The 19,175-nt window shown below is 40.9% G+C and overlaps 1 protein-coding gene across 5 annotated transcripts in view; it reads left to right on the forward strand.

Annotated features, from left to right (window-relative positions):
• The window catches only part of LOC134621067 (diacylglycerol kinase zeta-like), a 91,529-nt gene extending 73,970 nt beyond the window's left edge, over positions 1-17,559 (forward strand). For all 5 annotated transcript variants that reach the window (XM_063467486.1, XM_063467485.1, XM_063467484.1 and 2 more), the window contains 8 exons: positions 5,368-5,457; positions 6,522-6,578; positions 10,425-10,474; positions 13,428-13,468; positions 13,744-13,864; positions 14,183-14,219; positions 14,565-14,664; positions 17,119-17,559. In XM_063467486.1, coding sequence (XP_063323556.1) covers positions 5,368-5,457; positions 6,522-6,578; positions 10,425-10,474; positions 13,428-13,468; positions 13,744-13,864; positions 14,183-14,219; positions 14,565-14,664; positions 17,119-17,235 — 613 coding nt within the window. In that variant the 3' untranslated portion in view covers positions 17,236-17,559. The remainder of the gene's footprint in view (positions 1-5,367; positions 5,458-6,521; positions 6,579-10,424; positions 10,475-13,427; positions 13,469-13,743; positions 13,865-14,182; positions 14,220-14,564; positions 14,665-17,118) is intronic.
• Positions 17,560-19,175: the final 1,616 nt, after the last annotated feature.

Genomic DNA, 19,175 nt, shown 5'->3' on the forward strand with positions numbered 1-19,175 from the left:
TGGTGAGGAATGCAGATCGCTTACCGGTCTGTGAAGGGTGATGGTGATGGCATCTTCCATGGACCATTTTTGCTCAGTAAGCAAACCGGTTGACACTATCCACTCAAAACACTTGATGACTTGATGTGAGGGCTATAGGTCTGTAGTCATCGACGGTGTATATTTCAGTCTTTTGAATGGGAATGATGGTGGAGGCCTTCAGACAGGTGGGAACAGTGGCATGAGTCAGAGAGAGGCTGAACAGCCTGGTAAGGATACCTGCCAGTTGATCCGCACAGGCTTTGTCCACAGTCCCTGGGTTGCCGTCAAGGTCAGCAGCTCTCCTGGGGTTGAACTCTCTCCAGCAATTTTTATGCTTGCCGCGTGGCTTGTGTTGCGGGTGTCTGGTGATAATTTTCACATCACATCTTGCTTCACAAGACACAATCTTTGTGGCACATCGGGCGGTCGTGCAGCTCTGTACTTTTTTAAGATGGCGAGCTGTGCCGCCCGCGACTGTTGCAGCTGGGTTGAAACATGAGTCTACGATCGTGCCGTTTTTTACCGCCATTTATATGATAATCAACTTCTTTGGTCTCAAACTGAGCAAAGAAGTTGTTGAGCTACTCTGCTAGTGTGAGGCTACTGTTGGAGCCGTGGCCTTTGAAGTTCTTGAGGATCTGGATCCCTCTCTAACCTGGCTGTGGTTGTTGTGTATGAGGAAGCCCTCTATCCTTCTGTAAACCATGAAATTCATCAGATTGTGCTGAAATACAGTGCTTGTAAATGGTCATCATAATGAAGTAACTTGACACCTAGTGCAAGACTGGCTTTATGAAGTGTTTCTAATGTTTTTAGACAACAGAGTGTTGGAACAGTGTTGGTTCGACTCTGAAGGATTGGTTGCTCTTTAAAGGAAAAGATTATTTCAAATGAAACTTTATTTATATCTCAAATCAAAATGTATAAATATAATTACTGGAGTCACTTAACAAAGAAACAAACTGCTAATGAATAATGAATAATTAACCAGTTTACTGAATACTGGAATGTTTTAACCCTTTCTTGCTGCCTGTTTCACTGGTCTGAACTAAGCTTCATTGGCTAGCTAAACGACAGAGATGTTAAGATGTCCTTGCATGCAGATTCATTTAAGGCATCTGTGACAGCCACATGGCTGTGGTTAGTATCTTACATATTTATTATTTCAGTTACAGCAACTATAACCAGTTAAAGCCAGCTGACAGTAGATGAATCCATATCTAGGGGCTTTAAAACACTTAGACTCCTAACAATTGCCACAAACAGCACATAATGTTTTGTAGAGCACTGTGGGCGTAATTGCATTTGCTATCACTCCAGAATCCAAATAACTAATTTTATAAATGTCTAGCCATCAAATATAATATGATGCTCGCTCTCGGTCAGACTATTATCCATTCTCTACAGAGCAGTGCACTTTTTTTTCTGCTCATCAAGTTTTGCACAGATACACATCAATATGTTTAGAACACTAATTGTTGTTATTATTATTATTATTATTATACAAACATGTATAGCAATGTTCACTAGTCTCAAACCCACTGTATGTTTTTACAGTCTTTGCACAGATTACATCAGTTTTGTGTAGCACAGTGTGCAAACTGGTACAGTGGGTTGTCACTTCACACAAGATGGTCCTGGGTTTGAAGCCAGGCTGGTTCTCCTCTGTGTGGAGTTTGCATGTTCTTCCCGGGTAGTTCAGCTTCCTCCCGAGTCCCAGGACATGCCTGGGACCCTGTGACAGCTGTGATTGGCTTCAGCTCTGCTGCGACTCTATACTGGATGAAAGGAAGGAAGAAAGGAAAATGCCTGTATAAATGACTTTTGGTGTTTGTCTAAGCAGGCCTGGGATTTGTGGCCTATTACTTCCTGTTACCAGTTCCTCTGATGGCCATGATGTATCAAAAAAGCTTTTTTGGCATTTTACCTCAGCGGTATAGAAACAGCCAAGAAATGTGGGGAGGGTTAGCAGGGACGGCCTGGCGAGGGATTCGACCGGGGATTCATTTAGTCCTTGTGGTATGTACCCTGAGCACTTTAGGTTTTCACTCATTTTTATCCTGGATTGACATTCTCGTCCGTACAGTATCATAAATAGCACAAAAATGCAGCTAAAGCAATATGAGCTCCCATGAAGATTCTCATAATTAATTAGTTAATAAAGAACTGATTTAATTACTAATGTTAGTTTTAACAAACTTTTAGAAGGCAGCTTAGAGCTTCTATTCTTTTTTCTTCTCTTTTGTGTGATCTGATGTGTCCCAGTCACAAACTATGATTATCAATTAACAAACCAATGTTACAAAAAATGTAAGCTAAAAAACCCTGTTTACTGTTTCTCCTGGCAGTTGAACTGCTGTGGCGATGTAAGCTACAAACTGTGAACAGAAATTTGCATGTGGAACAGAAAGAGGCAGTAAATAAAGTAACAGGTACAACATGAGTATAAGCATAGCAACACAACCTGCTGATCCTGACAGTAAATCCCTTTGGCTGTGTGTGCGTGTGTGTGTGTGTGTGTGTTGGCGGGTTGATTTGCAATGCTGAGTGCACTGAGTGGGAGGATGAGGAGGAGAGATGAGATCGAGGGGCAGGGGCAGAGTGAGGCAGAGAGAGGTTTAGGAGGAAGATAGTCAGGAAAACAGTGGATGGAGAGAGAAACGTAATGCATGTCAGAGCACTCGAGAGTCGCACCAATCTACTGTATTTAGACACACACACACACGCAGCACACACGCAGCACACACGCAGCACAGACACACACACACACACGCACGCAGCACAGCGGTTTGCCCACGCAGGGCCAGAGGTGAGCGTTATTCCTCCCACTACAATTACTTTTCTCTGTTCTATTTCTCTCCATTCCCCTGTGTCTCTGGCAAACACACTGAAGGACACCTACACACAAAACATTTAGTTTTTTAAATGATTTTTGACCTGATAGCTTCACTTACTGTCAGTTTGGAATCAAGACTGACATAATCAGGAGCTCAAAAATTGGAAATCTTTGGAAAATTGGAGTCTGTTTTGTGGGAAAAACTTAAAACAGTTGTAAGAAAGTTTCTATTTTGTGTAGACTGACACAGACACAAAGATGATGCTGAGCTTAACAACATAAACAAAGACAACTGAGCAGTACAAATCCTTGACTTTAGTCTCTGTTTTGTGCTTGGAGCAGCAGCTTTGGAGCTGTGGCTGCTATACAAGACATTTAACTTAAATGACCAAAACTTCTATATACAGCTGTTGATCACACATGTGGGTGTCATAAAGATTCTGCTGACATAGATTTTTACTTTTAAGTATCATCCATGATCAGATGTTGTTGTGTTTGGTAGGTTCAAGCAGGGTACACAGTGTAGTAACCAGCGTACGCATGCAGCTGTAGTGATATGTCATAACTCTCTTCAAACATTGTTTTCTTCAACCACCTTTGTAGTGGTTAGCTGGTTAACCTCAGACAAACCTAAAGCTTCTTTATTTTGGTAGGATGAGTCAGCCTTTTATTCTGGCTGTTAGAAAAACATAGAAACAAAATGGTGAAAACGAAGACATGGAAAACTCTCCATACAAACGTAAAACAGACAGAGGACTTAAATACACAGAAGGGTAATGAGGGAAGTGGAAACACCTGGGAAACACAGCTGACGCAAATGAACATGACGCCACAGGAGAAGCAAAACTAAACACACTGAACATGGAACACAAGCTTGACAACATGGAACACACAGACATGAAACATGTGACAGACTGGGGAGACATGAAACACAAGGAGAGACACATGAGAGCAGTCCATAGAGGACAAGACAGACTGCACCGAGAACAGACAAAGACTCAAAACTAAAGGGACCTTGATGATAACTAAAAATAACACAAGAACTCAACTTATCCAAATATAACCTAAGAAATCAAAAATACAAAATAAACTCAAAACGCTGGGTCACAGACCCAGCACCCTGACAGGTGTAGGTAGCTGAGTTTAAATACCTGGGGTTAAACACCCAAAGCAACAGATGGTTGCACAAGAGGTGGAGAAAAGAGTGCAGACAGGGTGGAGTGCATGGAGACAAGTGTTTGTTCTGCAAAGATAGCTGCAAGAGTGAAAAGGAAGGTGATAGTGAGACCTGCTATGGTTTATGCGTTAGAGACTCTGGTGCTGACAAAGAAAGGAGGCAGAGCAGAAGATGTTAAGGTTTTCACTGGGAGTGACCAAGTTAGGCAGGATTAGAAATGAGTCCATCATTCAGCTCAAAGTTAGAGAGGCAAGTCCTGCCAAGTTTATCTGGAAATACCGTATCCCCACTTAAAGGCAGCTGCTGTTTGAAATTCATAAAACATAAGATACTGCAGCTGAAAAAGAGGAGGTGTAACCTGATGGAGAAGCAAACCATCAGGAATCTGCTGCATCAATGAACAGTCAGTTAAAAGTCCTCTTACTCACACTTCTGTGCTTAAACTGATTCCCAATTTATAAGTCTGATTCTGACATATTTTTAAGTCACCATTGATGGATATCATGCCATCATACTGGTGTTAACAGTGAGGTAGAGTCAAGTAAAAACAATGTTAGCACATTATCACAACTTGGCAAGGTGTTTTTAAGGCCGGCTGAGAGTTTTTGCAGATACAGTAACATGATGCTGCTCCCACCTCAGAGAACAGGTATTACACAGATGACCACAAAGGTTTGCTTTTCAGGAAAACGGGAACAATGGTAGAGCAACCACCACAACCACATCAGTGCTGGGATAAATGTGTGCTGGGATATGTGTCCTCTCTATTTTCTCTTGGTGCCATAGATTTGGGACTTTGTGTGAGACTCCCTAGGCTGCTACCAGTTTCATACATTTTGAAAATTCAGAGAATTTCACATAGCGGCTGTTTCTTCTTGCTTTGCCCTAAGCTTGTCCTACTTTTACAGCCCTTAAAATGCTTTATACTTCCTTCCTCTGTTCTCTACCCATGCCTTTACCTCAATCATGCTCATTATCACACCGTTTACTTCTTTAACCATACCGAGTAAGGACCAAAACGCTGCAGAGAGGCTGAAAATGTTTTGTTCCTCATAACGTCACTGTGAATCTCAGATCTGTCTAAAACACGTCTCTCTCGTCATTAAGTCTAAAGTCATGACTGGTTCATCATTTCTCTCTCTGTGTCAAATATTCACAAGGATGTTGTTGAGATCTCACATGCACATGCATGTTTTCATGCATACGTGAAGCTTCAGAGCTCAGTGGATCTGTGAACTGTGCCTCTTTCTTCTGTCCAGGCAACACGAAGTCCTGGCTGCATGCTTACTCTACCTTTTTTCACTGACTTTGTTTCCTTTGTGTTCTGCTGTAGTTCTTCCCCAGGGCAGCACATGAACAGTGACAGCACAGAAGCAGAAGTTTTGACGCACAACAAAGAACCTGTGACCAGCAAACTCAGCCGGTTAGTGACTCTTAAATATGCACCATGTTTTTTACGTGTTTTGTGTCGCAGCTCTTGTCTATTTGGCTTCCAGCCTGCAGCTTGCTGGGCTATATTTTTAACAGTGTCTCTCACCGGAACTAGAGATAAGGGATAGTCAGGTTAATGACCACAGAGGAATCAGTAAGGAAGAGGAGGAGGGTCTAAGCAGTGTGCAGTTCCCTTCAGCTCTGTGGCTCTTTTTATCCTCTTAAAGTTGTTTTTCTATCGAGCTGGCCTTGTGTTGTGTTACGGCACAGCAGAACAGCGTGGATGGTAATGTAACTGTTGAAAGCTAACCGTTGGAGGTCTAAGTCATCATCAGTGATAACCCCAAACCAAATCCTAACCCTAAGTTTTGACTTGAAAAGAAAAAAAGAGAAATCTTTCTGGTTCGTGTCAGTGAATATTTTTCTTGTCCACCGACTGCCAAGACATGAAATAACAACTGACCTATTCTGCTAGCAGCAGGTTGGGGTTATCACTGATGCTGACGTCAATCCTCAAACATTGTGAAGCCCTGTTGGTGCGTCCAGCCAAAGATGGCGAGATAAACACAGACTAATCTTGAAGATAACACCGATGATGATCAGAGTATATGGACGTATCAATGTCTGTATCTTCTCCTCAGCTTAACCAAACTTTGCACAAACATCATCACACATACAAAGAATACGAACATCTATATTTCTTAAAAAGAAAGATTTATTATAACTTCCACATGTTTGGATTTCTGTATGTATTATGTTCAGTTCATCATCTATAAGTCTTGAAAATGTAATTTTCTTCTAAGCTTTTGTCAATAATAAAAGAATAAACACATATATACATATAAAAAAATAAATATGTAATAAAAATTCAAACTACTAACAAGATACTTGAAATGAATGAAAGCGATCAGCAAATACCATTACTCCAAATATAAAAAATAAAATGAACACACATCGAAGCCAGCCGTATAGCTTTAACAGTGTTCATTTATTTACAGCAAAGAGTATTGATTTTATTATTTAGCATCATTGAAACCTTTTAAATGTATTCTGCAGAGCGGGTTGTATCCATCGTTCCAACACAACGGCTGCGGATACTAACCAAAGGCAAAGGTAAGTATGCTTAAAAACACTTTTAAACCACTTCATCAATACAGAATACCTCTACATAAACAGTTTTTTTCTACCTTTGATCAGGCTGTGAACGCCTCATAACACACTGGTCGTGTCCAAATTCATGGGCTGCCTCCTCCTGAGGCCGCATTTGTAGACCGATTACGTCACAGCGACGCGCCGAAGGCTGTCCAAATTCATAGGCTGCTCCGAATGCAGCCGACAAATGGGTCCTCATTTTCTCCGAATTTGAGGATGGGTCTGATGTATCCTTCTTTGCCCATCATATCCCAGAATTCATAGCGCGGCCCAGCCAAACTCTAGTTTCCGGTAATGGCGGCCGGTACTACGTTTTAAAATTACTCTTATTAATTTTTCTGGGTCACAAAATAAACTTTTAACATATTTTCAGGCGAGAAAGTAGCTGTGTAAACATCAAATATCTGCTCGGTTTATCAAGATATCGCATATTTGCAAAAGTGCTTCGACGTTTTCGGAGACGCCTGCTACCCACCAGCTCGATAGCGAGCCGGGAGCTCGAGGGTCACTGAAGCCGCCGAGAACGGCACAACTCCCGGCACATCATTTTCAGATCACCGCGGACTTTCGCTACTCGGGTTAAACGTAGTATATAAGTATAATCATGAAATATAACCTGAGACAACCTAAAAATGCTATTGTTGGGCTTTTACAGTGTTTTGTTTGTTCGTGAGTAAATCGGTTTGGCTGAGATTAAAGTTATTAGATTAGATTAGATAAAATAAAACTTTATTAATCCCCCGAGTGGGTTCCTCCTTGGTTTTTATACAGCTGACTAAACGTCAAACAGAAAACTGATTAAACAGAAGTGTGAGACGGTCGAGAATTTACTCCAGTGTCCTGTTATATTTTATATAGCGAGGAGCAGACGGCCGAGTTTATTAAACTCCACCGAGACAGCGGTGACGTTAATCAGAAGGCTGGACCGTCCAATTTCACTGCCGTTTACTTCCGGCCTATCCGACCGTCTGAGGACCCGGCCCACTTAGATTGCGAAGGCCCGGTCCTCAGGAGGATGCAGCCCATGAATTTGGACACGACCACTGACTCCTTGGTTAGGACCAGCTTTACCCCATAACAGCCTTGATTAGCTTGGTATTAAATGATTTTATATAATTGATATTGAAACAAAGCCTCCCGAGTGTGTGTGTGTATGATGCTGTCCACAAATACACTTTATTCAGTTCAGTTCATTTTTATTTGCATAGCGCCAAATCAGAACAACAGTTGCTCTGAGATCAATGATACAGACAAACCCTGTCGATCATGTACAGGATATCTCTGCGTCTCTCTGAAGCCTGCCTCCTATATCTTTATATACGTTAGAAACTGTGAGTGATAAATTTACGGTATCTAATGTATATGTATGAGACAGGTCACAAATGGCTGTCCTCCTCTAACCCTCATGTAACACTACTTAAGCTGCACTAGGAAACATGATGGGCACTCAGAGGTGTGATATGATTTGAGGAAGACTGTTCTTGACGGTGTGATGTGAGTTAATGTTTTGCTAATAGTTTTCATCCATTAATGATGAAACCAGTCAGTTTGAGTCAAGTCACATATCTCTGCTCATTAAAACATAATAGTACTCATTAAAGCGACATAGTAACGTGCTCATTAAAATGTTTTTGCACTGAATAATGAGTACAAGTGGTTTTGGTTTTGCACCCTAAACAGCTGTGTGTGTGAGAGAGATCACTTGCTGTACTTGTGATCTTAGGCTATAGTCTCTGTTTACACAGCACACTGGCTCTCGGTCTGGAACTCTGAGTTTCCATTTAAACCTGTTTTTAAAAAAAAATAAAAAAATTGTACACACATAAAATTGCAGTAGAGTAGTTTTTTCTGGATGAGGAAGTATAAAAAAAGTCTTTCTTAACAGACTGGTGCAACATGTGTGGCATCAGTTGAAAAACATAAATTCAACTAGAAAAAGTTGCATTTCCTGCGAAAATGCAGTGTGAATGCCTTGTAGCGGAATCTGCTGAAAACAGCAGAAGAAGTAAAACTATGTGCTGAGAGGAGGTGAAGAAACTGAAAATTCTGCAGGTGAAGAAGCAGAAATTTGTACTGAAAAGAGGTGAAAAAGTTAAACTGTCTGCTGGAAGGAAATGTTGCCATGAGCAGGGTTCGAACCCGGGCCTCCTGGTCTCAAGGCTGCTGCTCATCTCACTGAGCCAAACTGGTTCTCAGGTAACTGATAACAGGTGAAAAAGCTGAACATTCTGCTGAAAAGAGATGATGAAACAGAAAATTGAGCTGAAATTTTTACTGAAAAGAGCTGAAAATTCTGCTGAAAAGAGGTGAAGAAACTGAAATTTGTGCTGAAAAGAGTTAAAAAATAGTTGAACTGTTAACTGAAGAAATTGTTGCCATAAGCGGGATTCGAACCCGGGCCTCCCGCTCTGAGATAATGTGGTCCTATTCAGCAAAATGGGCCAAAAAATGGCATAAAAAGCTTAATATCTCAAAAGGTATAACAGTTATGAGCACCAAAAGATATAGCAGGAATTAGCAGAAGGAGCAGAACAGTTTAAAGTTTGAATGGTGAAAATCGGCTGAAAACTGAGGGAGTGGTTAACCAGCAAAGGTCAGAGCAACTAGAATAAGGTAGAAGAAAGAGAAACAGGATCTCAATAGTGTGAATGAATTCGTTATTGGACTCCATTTTTAGACATTTCTTGTTAAGTCAAGTTTGGGAATCAGGCGTCATCACTGACACAACGCTGGCTGGTTCTACCCGTGAGTGCAGTCTCCAGTGCCATCCAGCTGTGTCACCTGCCCCTGTAACATACTGAAGGATGCTTCACCCTGGGAAGACAATGGGCGCGGTTATATCACATTCCTGCTTTGATGCTGCCTCTGGAGCTGATCCCACACAAAGCACTGCTTGCATCATACAACAGTTCCAGCAGAAGTGGAAGTAGAGGGTTTCAAAAGTGTCCCAGAAATAACATGGGGTTTATTTTTGAATTAAAGCTACATCAAGCTGCACAGAGCAGGTGAGGAGACTGAGGGATGGCATGTAGAATCTGGTCAAACTTCACAGTGACTGACCTTCTGCAGACTGAACGTTTACTCTGGAAACACTGCCGGTTTGAATTGACCCACCCAATCTGTTCTTTGGGTTATAATTTATCCTTATTTTTTTCATATTCATATGTACTGAAAGTGTTAAACACCAAACGGCAGCAACAAGATTGCCTTCACTTTCTGCCAAAGCCTTGATTTTGATTTCACTGAAAAAAATGAAATTACGATGGACGATGGAATATCCAGGCCAGGACAGGCCAGCTGATCACCCTTCACAAAGAGCTAACAAAGCAACTAAACTGTTTTCAGACAAAGGTTTCAAGGTTGCATTAAAGCAGATATAACCCATCCCCTGCTCTCTGACAGATGATTCAGATTATTGGGATACAGCCTATTCATACCTGACTGATCAGTAACATTCAGACTGGAGGCAGAAACCAGAACGCTGCTGCTAGTCTGACTGCAGAGTCTGTGTATTCATTTGTAGGCAGTCCGAGTCAGGCCGTGATTGTTTGGAGACACTTTTGCCTCTGACCAGGCGACTTGTGCAGTCGCAGTGATGGAAGGTTGCATGCTCAGCCTCTTGGTAATGAAATTGTTGCCATAACTACTTGAATCACCGAATCCAAAAAGATTCAGTGCAACCACTGATGTTTCCTAGCTGAAAGCAGGTTGCTGTCCTGTTTTTACTACAGTGTGACTGAACCATGAAAGAACACACTAGTTATTTTGAACAGGCAATCAGTGTGTTTGGTGTCATTGTTTCTCCAGATGGGAAAAGAGCCAAAAGATGAGCGAAACAGAAAAGGAGAGAGAAAAAGGTAATGCACGCCACACACACATACACAGTATCGAGGGCATAACTTGTAGGACCTGACTGAATGATATCTGATTTCTTCATTCAAACATTTCGCTCCACACAGAGCTGAACGTGTACCTGACAAGTCTGTGTGAAAGACAGAGAAGGGAGACAGCTTCTGTGTCTCAAGAAAGACTCTTTTCTTCTTTGACACATTTCCTCAGACTCGCTCTGCCTGCACTCGTTTTAGCATGCTGGGAGTCATATGGGTGGCAGCCGTGGCTTCCTTTTCTGTCAGCACCTCTGTGGTTTTGTTCTCTTTGGGATGTTGCATGTTTTCACTTGGTTTGCCAGCAGGTTTGTGTTCGGTTCACGTTTTAGATGAATACGACCCAGTTGTTGCTGTCAGTTATTAAAGTCATCATTAATAACAATAATAGCTGCTAATACAGTAGTATTATTCATGAAAATTGCCAGTTGAGAGTGAGCTGCTGCATAGGGTCACATTCATATTTCCACTGGTCACATGTGTTTTAAAATGCTAAATGGACTGATTCTTATACTGCACTCAAAGCACTTTATACAACATGCCACATTCAGCCATTCACACAAGCACTGCCTTCTACGCTTTTAAGTGCTTCTAGCTAACATTCACACACTGTGAACATCAGAGAGAAACCTGGGGTTAGTATCTTGCTCAAGGATACTTGGCTTGCAGACTGAGGGAGCCAGGGATCGAACCACCAACCTTCTAATCGACCTCCTGACCTACAGCTACCCCGCTATACCTACTGAATTGCCAGAAATTTGGATATCATGTATCCCATTGTTTGTGGTATTTTTACATCATGTATTTGAAAACCATATGCTCAGCATCTGTTTCAGAAAAAACAGAGGCAACAACAGTCTGTACAAATTGTGTAGTTCCAAAAACACCTGAGGAAGAATGTCACACTGAATTTGGTCGGACAAAAGGTCAGTAAGAGGATTTACTGTAAAAAGATTGGCCAACTTTTCCTGAAATAAAAATAGGGAGGGATTACTCACTGGAAAGAAAGTTTGGGCAAATGGCTCAATAATGAAAAAATAATGTATCCCAACAGTTATTCTGCAAATAAGTTCTCTTTCATGAGCCACAGCGGACCATGTAATTAAAAGGAATGATGTTGTGGGGTTAGGAACACTTCCACATCCAACCCACTGTCACTGTTCATAGTTCAGCCAGAAATACAAGACAAAAATCCATTTACTGTAAACAAAGGCAGGAAATCCCACCATCTTCACAGGGCCGGAAGAGTGTGACACTGCTCTGTGGTCTGACAATTCCACATTTGTCAGAACTCCTCTGTGATTAAGAGTGGAACCATCTGGCTTAACAAGGAAGCCCTGACTTGTTTTAGTATTTCAATGGCAAATCACATCCTGCACAATGCCGATGCACTTTGGCATTGTTCCTGTTGTCTGACTGTGTGGTACAAGAAGAAGAAGCAAAGACTATTCAAATGAAGTAACACAAAGCCAGGTGTGGGATTGTGGTGGAAAAGCCTTAAACATACATGTGTGAAAGTCAGTGTGAGACGGGTGAAAACAGGGAATCCCAACACTCTGCAAAAATGTCCCAGTTTAATATTGTTTACTCTGAAATGAACACATTTAGTTTAATGTGGTACAAAAAAGTCTATGGCTGCTGCAGACTGTATGTAAGACATTAGCCTTAGTTGAGGGTGCAGCACTGTGTGTATGATTGTGAGTGGACACGCAGCAGGATGTTCAACATGTAAGGCTTGGCTTTTGTCCTGTTTTCGTTACATTTGTTTTAATGAAATGTGACTCCAGGCTTTCTTTCTTGCGTACATGCATACATCTTCTGCTTTCATCCACACGCACAGACACAGCTCCCATAAGGGTCAGACAGGCTGACTGCATCAAACTGAAGCGTTCAATGGACCAAGTGACGTGTGCGTGTGCGAGTGTTTGTGTGTCCTCTCTTTCTACCTTTTCTCCTTTCTTGTGTCGTAAGACTGAATCTTATTTTCTCTGGTTTACTTAATTCTTTCCCTCGGCTAAATTCATTTAATTCACAGTGTGTGTTTGGTTTTGTTGTGTGTGTGTGTGTGCGACTGTGTGTGTTGTTTTTGATTTGTCTTACAGCTACAAACGCTCTTAGAGGTTTTTGAAGTCTGCTCGCTTTCTCTCCCCCTCCTTTCACTCATTCTTTGCACCCCTCTCTCTCTCTCTGTCTCACTCTCTCATATGCACACACACACACACACACACACACACACACACACACACACACACACACACACACACACACACACACACACACACACACACCCTAAGCCTAACATAACTGGATTAGGACTCAGCTACTAAAGAGAGAGGGAGTGAAAGCAAGTATTGAGGTCAACCTAATAAACATTCATCTCATATCTCGGCTTAGACAGCCATACACCAACCAAGTGTTTCACCCAGTAACAACGCTATGAACAGTTTTCATGGGGATGTACAATATAATGATGATCCTTTGTGGCGTTATCTAATCATTCAGCTACTGCACTGTTTTTGGTGGATTTACGTGCGGTTTTCATTTGAAAGTGGCTGATCCCTGTTTGCTTCATAATTTCCATTAGAACATAAAATGCCAGCTATCACTACAAACATGACTCAGTAAATATACCAATTATCCATGTAATAAATATACAAAATAATTATTGTGTCACAGCACTGAAGCTGTAGTTTGTGATGAGCTGTAATGCTGTTCAGGTGTTTCTAATATTCTGACCCTCGTGGATGTAATACTCAGTAATTTACTGCCCGTACATTTTTTTTACTTGTTTCTGTAAATGTCCAAAAAAGTGGACACGATGATATGATGTTTGGTTGTTTATGCAGATGCTTTCTGTAACGTGACAATGAATCACCAAGCCCTCCGTACTTTTTCTCTCCTTTGCATTCTCTCTCTGTCTCGTTAGAAATGTTAATGGATTGTGTGAAGAACAAGGACTTGAAGAAGGTAAGTACTGATAAGTGTTTGCATATTTATTTATTTGTCCATAGCTAACTTAAGGAAGTTGCATGGAAACATGTTACTCTTAGACACCTGTCTCACACACCTTTCGCATTCATTCCATGTGTTAACAGCTAACAGTAGGATTAACATCTCATTGTAATGCATTTAGACTTTTATTACAAATTTAGTTTGTTATCATGTTAACAAAGCCTTTCTGTTAATGTTCAATAAAACTGTTGCCACAAATTGTGTTTATCTCGCCTGTATATCACCTGCAGTTGCAGGAGCTGCACCTGAAGGGAGCCGACCTCACGGTCCTGGACCAGTCAGGGTGGAGCTTGCTGCACCATGCTGTTAGTACAGGAAGCAAGGACATGGTGCGCTACATCCTTGACAATGGTAATGGTAACAGAAAAGCATCGAGTGGAGATGAAGATCTAGTATTTACAGTAATGAAAAACATGCTGAACTAGGTGTAGTTCTGTTAGCCCTGTGGCGGAGCTCCATCCATCCATCCGTTCGTCTTTTTCTATTTGTCAAGTAGGTGGGATCACCTCACAGGGCTCTGACTGTGAAAATACTACTACCACTGTTGCTAATAATAAGACGATAAAGCACAATGTGCAGAAATTCTAATTGAAGGTTAAAAAACCAGTTTGCATAGTTGGATGAACCTTGTGTCTCTTCAGTCATTCCTCCTTCTCTGTCTGTTTTCAGCACCAAGTGAGCTGATTGATGTCACTGAAAAACTACAGTAAGTATGTGAAACATTTAGATGTTACAGTAGGAACAAAAAACTTGAGGGGATTTGTTTTGGGCTGCATGTTAGCACTAGTCTTAGAATAATAACGAGGTTTGTGTGTTCTCTAGCTGCAATAAAGTGACTGTATTCAAGCTTTGATGATGATGCCAATGAGCTCTGGTCTCTTTCTGTGTGCCTGGCATTCCAACAAGTGTAGAAAACATTAAAGAGAATAAACATAAGAAGCCAAACAGAATCAGTCGGGTGCCTCTTCATCAGCTGTGTTTCACTCCCAGAATACATGAAATACAGCTCGCTCTCTTCTTTTCTCTCTGTTGCTGCATCATGGACCACCAGTGGGGAAACGGTTCTTCATCAGGCTGCATCGCTGTGTCACAGGACTATCTGTCATTATCTGGTAGAAGCAGGAGCCTCACTCATGAAAACAGACCTGCTGGTAGGTTCAGTAGTATTTACAGTACTCCATGACTCTATTAAACAAAAAGGAAACGCCCTCCTTCTTTGTCAGTGTTAAATATCTTTTTATATTTCCAGACTGACTCCTGATTCATCTAGCTCATGATGACAGACCAAACTACATACAAACAGTTGTATTTTTGCCATTGTTACTGAATATACTGAGTAATCACCCATGCAGCAGGATGGAAAATGGAGATGTCCAAAAGTTACTTGATGGTGTTTCTGTCACAGAGATAAAATTAGTGGGTTGTAGATTTTCCCATAAAGACATATACTGACACAGTCTGCTCTTCTGAGTAAATTAATGACTCACCCCTCTCTTAAGCTTTAGTCATGACATAAAGCTTAAGAGAGGTCGGGTGATGCAACTAGACAGTGCTGAAGCACACAGGTGAATATACAATGAAGTGGTTTAAAAGGAAGAAAACTGCATGTTGTGAGAAATCTGTGCAGAAATTCTTTCAATTCCAAAGCTTCACACACATTTTGTTCCATTTTGTCTTTCTCAGCCCCGGAGTATATGTCGAGTCTTCCTTACTTTAATCGTTTTAGTGAAGAAGCTAGCACAATCCACAAAGCTAGAATTTGCCTTTTCAGAGAATAAAGCATCAACACAAATGTGTAGTGAACACACACGTATGTGGAGAACATGTGTCTGAAACACTCGCTCAAGAAGCATTTCAGAGGGGAGCTGATGAACGACTACATTTTGGTGAATGCAGCACAGTGCAAAAATAACACTATTGCAGTGGCTTTAGCACATGTTTGTGTTCTGGTCTCAAATATGTATCTTTTTTAGTTTTTCTATGGAGGTTTTAACTGCATAGAAAAAGCTCTTAACTCACTGGACTCAGCAATGACCTAGATACTGAGGGGAGGAGAGGGGGGAGGATGTAGAGAGAGAGAAAACAAGAGAATATCATAGTTTTGACATTCACCATAAAGTATTTTGTTTCATCTTAAAATGTCTCTGCACTCTACACTTGGATCCTCTCCCGCGTGGCTCTCGCTCTTCCTGGAGCGTAAACCCTACCCTGTATGGTTGCGGTTAGGACTGGGCGATATATCGAGTTTTTAAATATATCGATATATTTTTATATGAGATGTGACAATATCGTTTATATCGATATAGTCTATGTTACGTTATAATTATACTTGTGGAACCGCAAGTTTGCCTCTCTTTCGTCCACTTTTGTCTCCACGCTGCGTTACTCTGCCTCCCCCATCGCTTCACCTGCAGGCAACGACAAGATGGACACAGCAGCTATCAAAGAGGAGCTGCTCGGCAAAAGGAAAACATTTGAAGATTATTATTTTAGTGCTGCAGTGTTACTCTCGTTAAAATGACGTTAACGCCGTAACTGCATTAACGCGACAAATCTCCATTAACGCGTTACCGCGGATCGCCCCGTGCGTGGGGCTGCACGGCCGTGCAGCTAGCACTACTAGTATTTTCACCATTTACAACAGCGCCAAAAGTGCAAAATGAAGAGTGTGTGAAACTGTGTGCTGTATCCCAGACCGCGAAGTCTCCCAGCCTCCTGCCCCGAAACAAACCACCTTACAAAACTTGTATCCCGTACTTTTCGGACTATAACCTCACACTAAAATCCTTTCATTTTCTCAAAAATCATCAGTGCGCCTTATGCATGAGTTCTGGTTGTGCTTACTGACCGCAAACCGATTTTATGTGGTACACGGCGCTCAGCGATCTGTCAAAAATGTTTTAGTACGACTTTGGTAAGCTATGAAACTGCACCGCTTGATAGATAGTTGGAGCGTAACAGCTACCGTACTCCGGAACCTCGCGGAGTGATACGTACTGTGCTTCAACATAATGTTACCCTTATCTTACTTTATGGCTTTAAAATAATATTGAGATATATATCGTATATCGCCATCCAGCTAAAGATCGAGATTTGAATTTTGGGCCATATCGCCCAGTCCTAGTTGCGGTCATATTTTTTTTTTCCATATATTGTAATTAAGTAAATAGATTTATGTCCCAACAACATCAATACAACACAAATGAACCACCCACACTGTAAAGCAGCTTCTATCCTCAGATAGGTTCTTGGGTTTTTAGTGCACTGCTGAGTCTTGATTGATGAGCTGGTTGCTCTGTGTTGGGCCGCCTCCGACGCAGGGAAGCAAGGAAGCAAGGAAGCAAATGAGTCCTGAGAAACGTTCCTAAAAAGTTTTGTTTTCTGCTTTTACATTTCTTTCTATGCAATGAAACATTTCAGAAATTGGGAGGAACCTGTACAGTGAAGGCAGCATTACTGAGCAGCATTAAACAGACAGTTTTGTTTGTTTTGATCATGTAAACAGTTTAATGCTGCTAGCAAACAAAGTTTAGTGGGCTAACACAAAGCTCTTTGTCATACAAAAATAATCATTTTGAATGTAATGCTGTGTGTCTCTTCTTCAGGGTGATACTCCTAAGAACAGGGCGGAGAAGGCTCAAGATGCTGAACTGGCAGCGTACCTGGAGAACAGACAGCATTACCAGATGATACAGAGAGAGGATCAGGAGACAGCTGTCTAAAATATTTGAACTCTCCTTGAACTGGACATGGATGAAGGTTTTGTCTCCTTCCTCATGTTGACCAGACTGAACGTGTTTAATGCCTTTGTGCGAGTTGAACTGGACACAGATTCCAGTTTACTGCTGACAGCCCTCAAAAACAGATTGAGAGTGAAGCTGTGCCAAACGTGGTTTAAATAGGAGGGCTTGTGTTAACTGCGGTGAAGCTACGCACATTTTCAGAAGTTTATTAAGTCGTTTTGATATTTTGATGTTAAATAGCTTAGTAAGAATAATAATAATATTGATTTAAAAATCTTGTGAAATTCTCTGACTTGGAACAGTTTGGGGAATTGCGGGGTGGGTGGGGCTTTGAAGACTCATGTTAATATGATAATGATTGGGGGGAAAATGAATTTACTTTATTTCTTATGATTATTAAATAAACAACAAAAAACCTAAAACTGTCAGAAACTACAGACACTGTATGTGTGTAGATCATAGATCATACAGAATGCAGACCGGAGCTAGACTGATCATTTAAAACATATTCCTATAAGTTAAATGTCCAAAAGAGGGTCGACGTGTTCTTTGTTGTAAAATACACATGTGACTAATAAACATCCGAATCACTAGCTGGATAAAAACCACACACACTTTGTAGACACATATTGTGATCAGAGCAATAACAGGATCAGCATACAAAGCATGAAGAAATTAAATATTTTCCAATGTCGAATTCTTTCATTTTTTTAATTCATTTGAATTTGAATATTGAAGGACACAGAAAACTTTTACATCTACCAAATTCACAAATGTGTGTTAGGACGACACGTTCAACATGTCCAACATACTCTGCTTTATTTTAACATTTATTGAATGTCCAACAAGGACAACTGAGAGCAGAGCAGCCTCGACCTCGCAGGGGTAGATACTGGTGAAAAGAAGAGTTGGTCAAAACCACAAGTGTTCATCCTCTTGGGACCATGAATACCTCTAGTTCATTTTATGAAAATTATTGGCATCATCATTATAAATGCTGTTAGATTAATACTTGAACTAAGCCTTAAAATATTTTCCAGTTCTGTGCTTTTGTTTCATAAATGATGGTGATATGTTCATAGAGGTTTTACTAATAATACCATTTGTAGCCAGAAAACTCAAACTGATGGCACTACCCTCATGATTCCTCTTGAATAATTTCAGCACAAATAAGCACATATTTCAGCAGAAGAGATCCGAATGTATTGTATGGATCTAATGAACGTAACAGTGGATTGACAGACGCATGTTGCTGCTGTAGTAGGCGGCACAGGAAGACTGCTGTGCTGTGTCTGAGTGTCACAGACGTCAGTGCCCCAACACAACCTGCAGGAAACTACCAATGAGTCGAGGCTTTACCTGCAGACACAGTCCTTTCCAGGTTTAACGCACATGTATTAGAACTGATCTGTTGTTTGCACACTGTCACCACTGCTGTGATCATGATTTGGTAGAACACTCAACACTGACTGTTATTATAAGACATAGATCATAATGCCCTAAATATTTAACACATCTAGCATTAAAGCCTTCATGTCTTTGATCATTCCTATCACATTGTTAATAAAGTTGATTCACCACAAGCATGTCTGCCAAAACCATTGACTGAAAAAATAGGCAGTGTGATTAGAGTGGTTTTTCATTCAGTGACTGTGGGGGAGGTGTTATATTAAAGTATAATAATGTCAAATTAGATCAAATTGATTTAAGTTAAACAAATCTAATTAGATATAACAGATGGAGCAATTAAGAAATATATTTTGGAAAATTTACATCAAGTAAAATTGATTTCATCAGTGGTTTGCGACTGCAAGTGAAGATGTAGCTCATCGAGAGCTTCCTTAGTTTCATCAATCTTTATTATTTTTTCCTGTGTATTTTAAAAGGCAGTAACTATTAGGCCGTTCCCCTAACAAAGA

The sequence above is a fragment of the Pelmatolapia mariae genome, linkage group LG23, assembly GCF_036321145.2.
Source record: "Pelmatolapia mariae isolate MD_Pm_ZW linkage group LG23, Pm_UMD_F_2, whole genome shotgun sequence".
Classification (NCBI taxonomy): domain Eukaryota; kingdom Metazoa; phylum Chordata; class Actinopteri; order Cichliformes; family Cichlidae; genus Pelmatolapia; species Pelmatolapia mariae.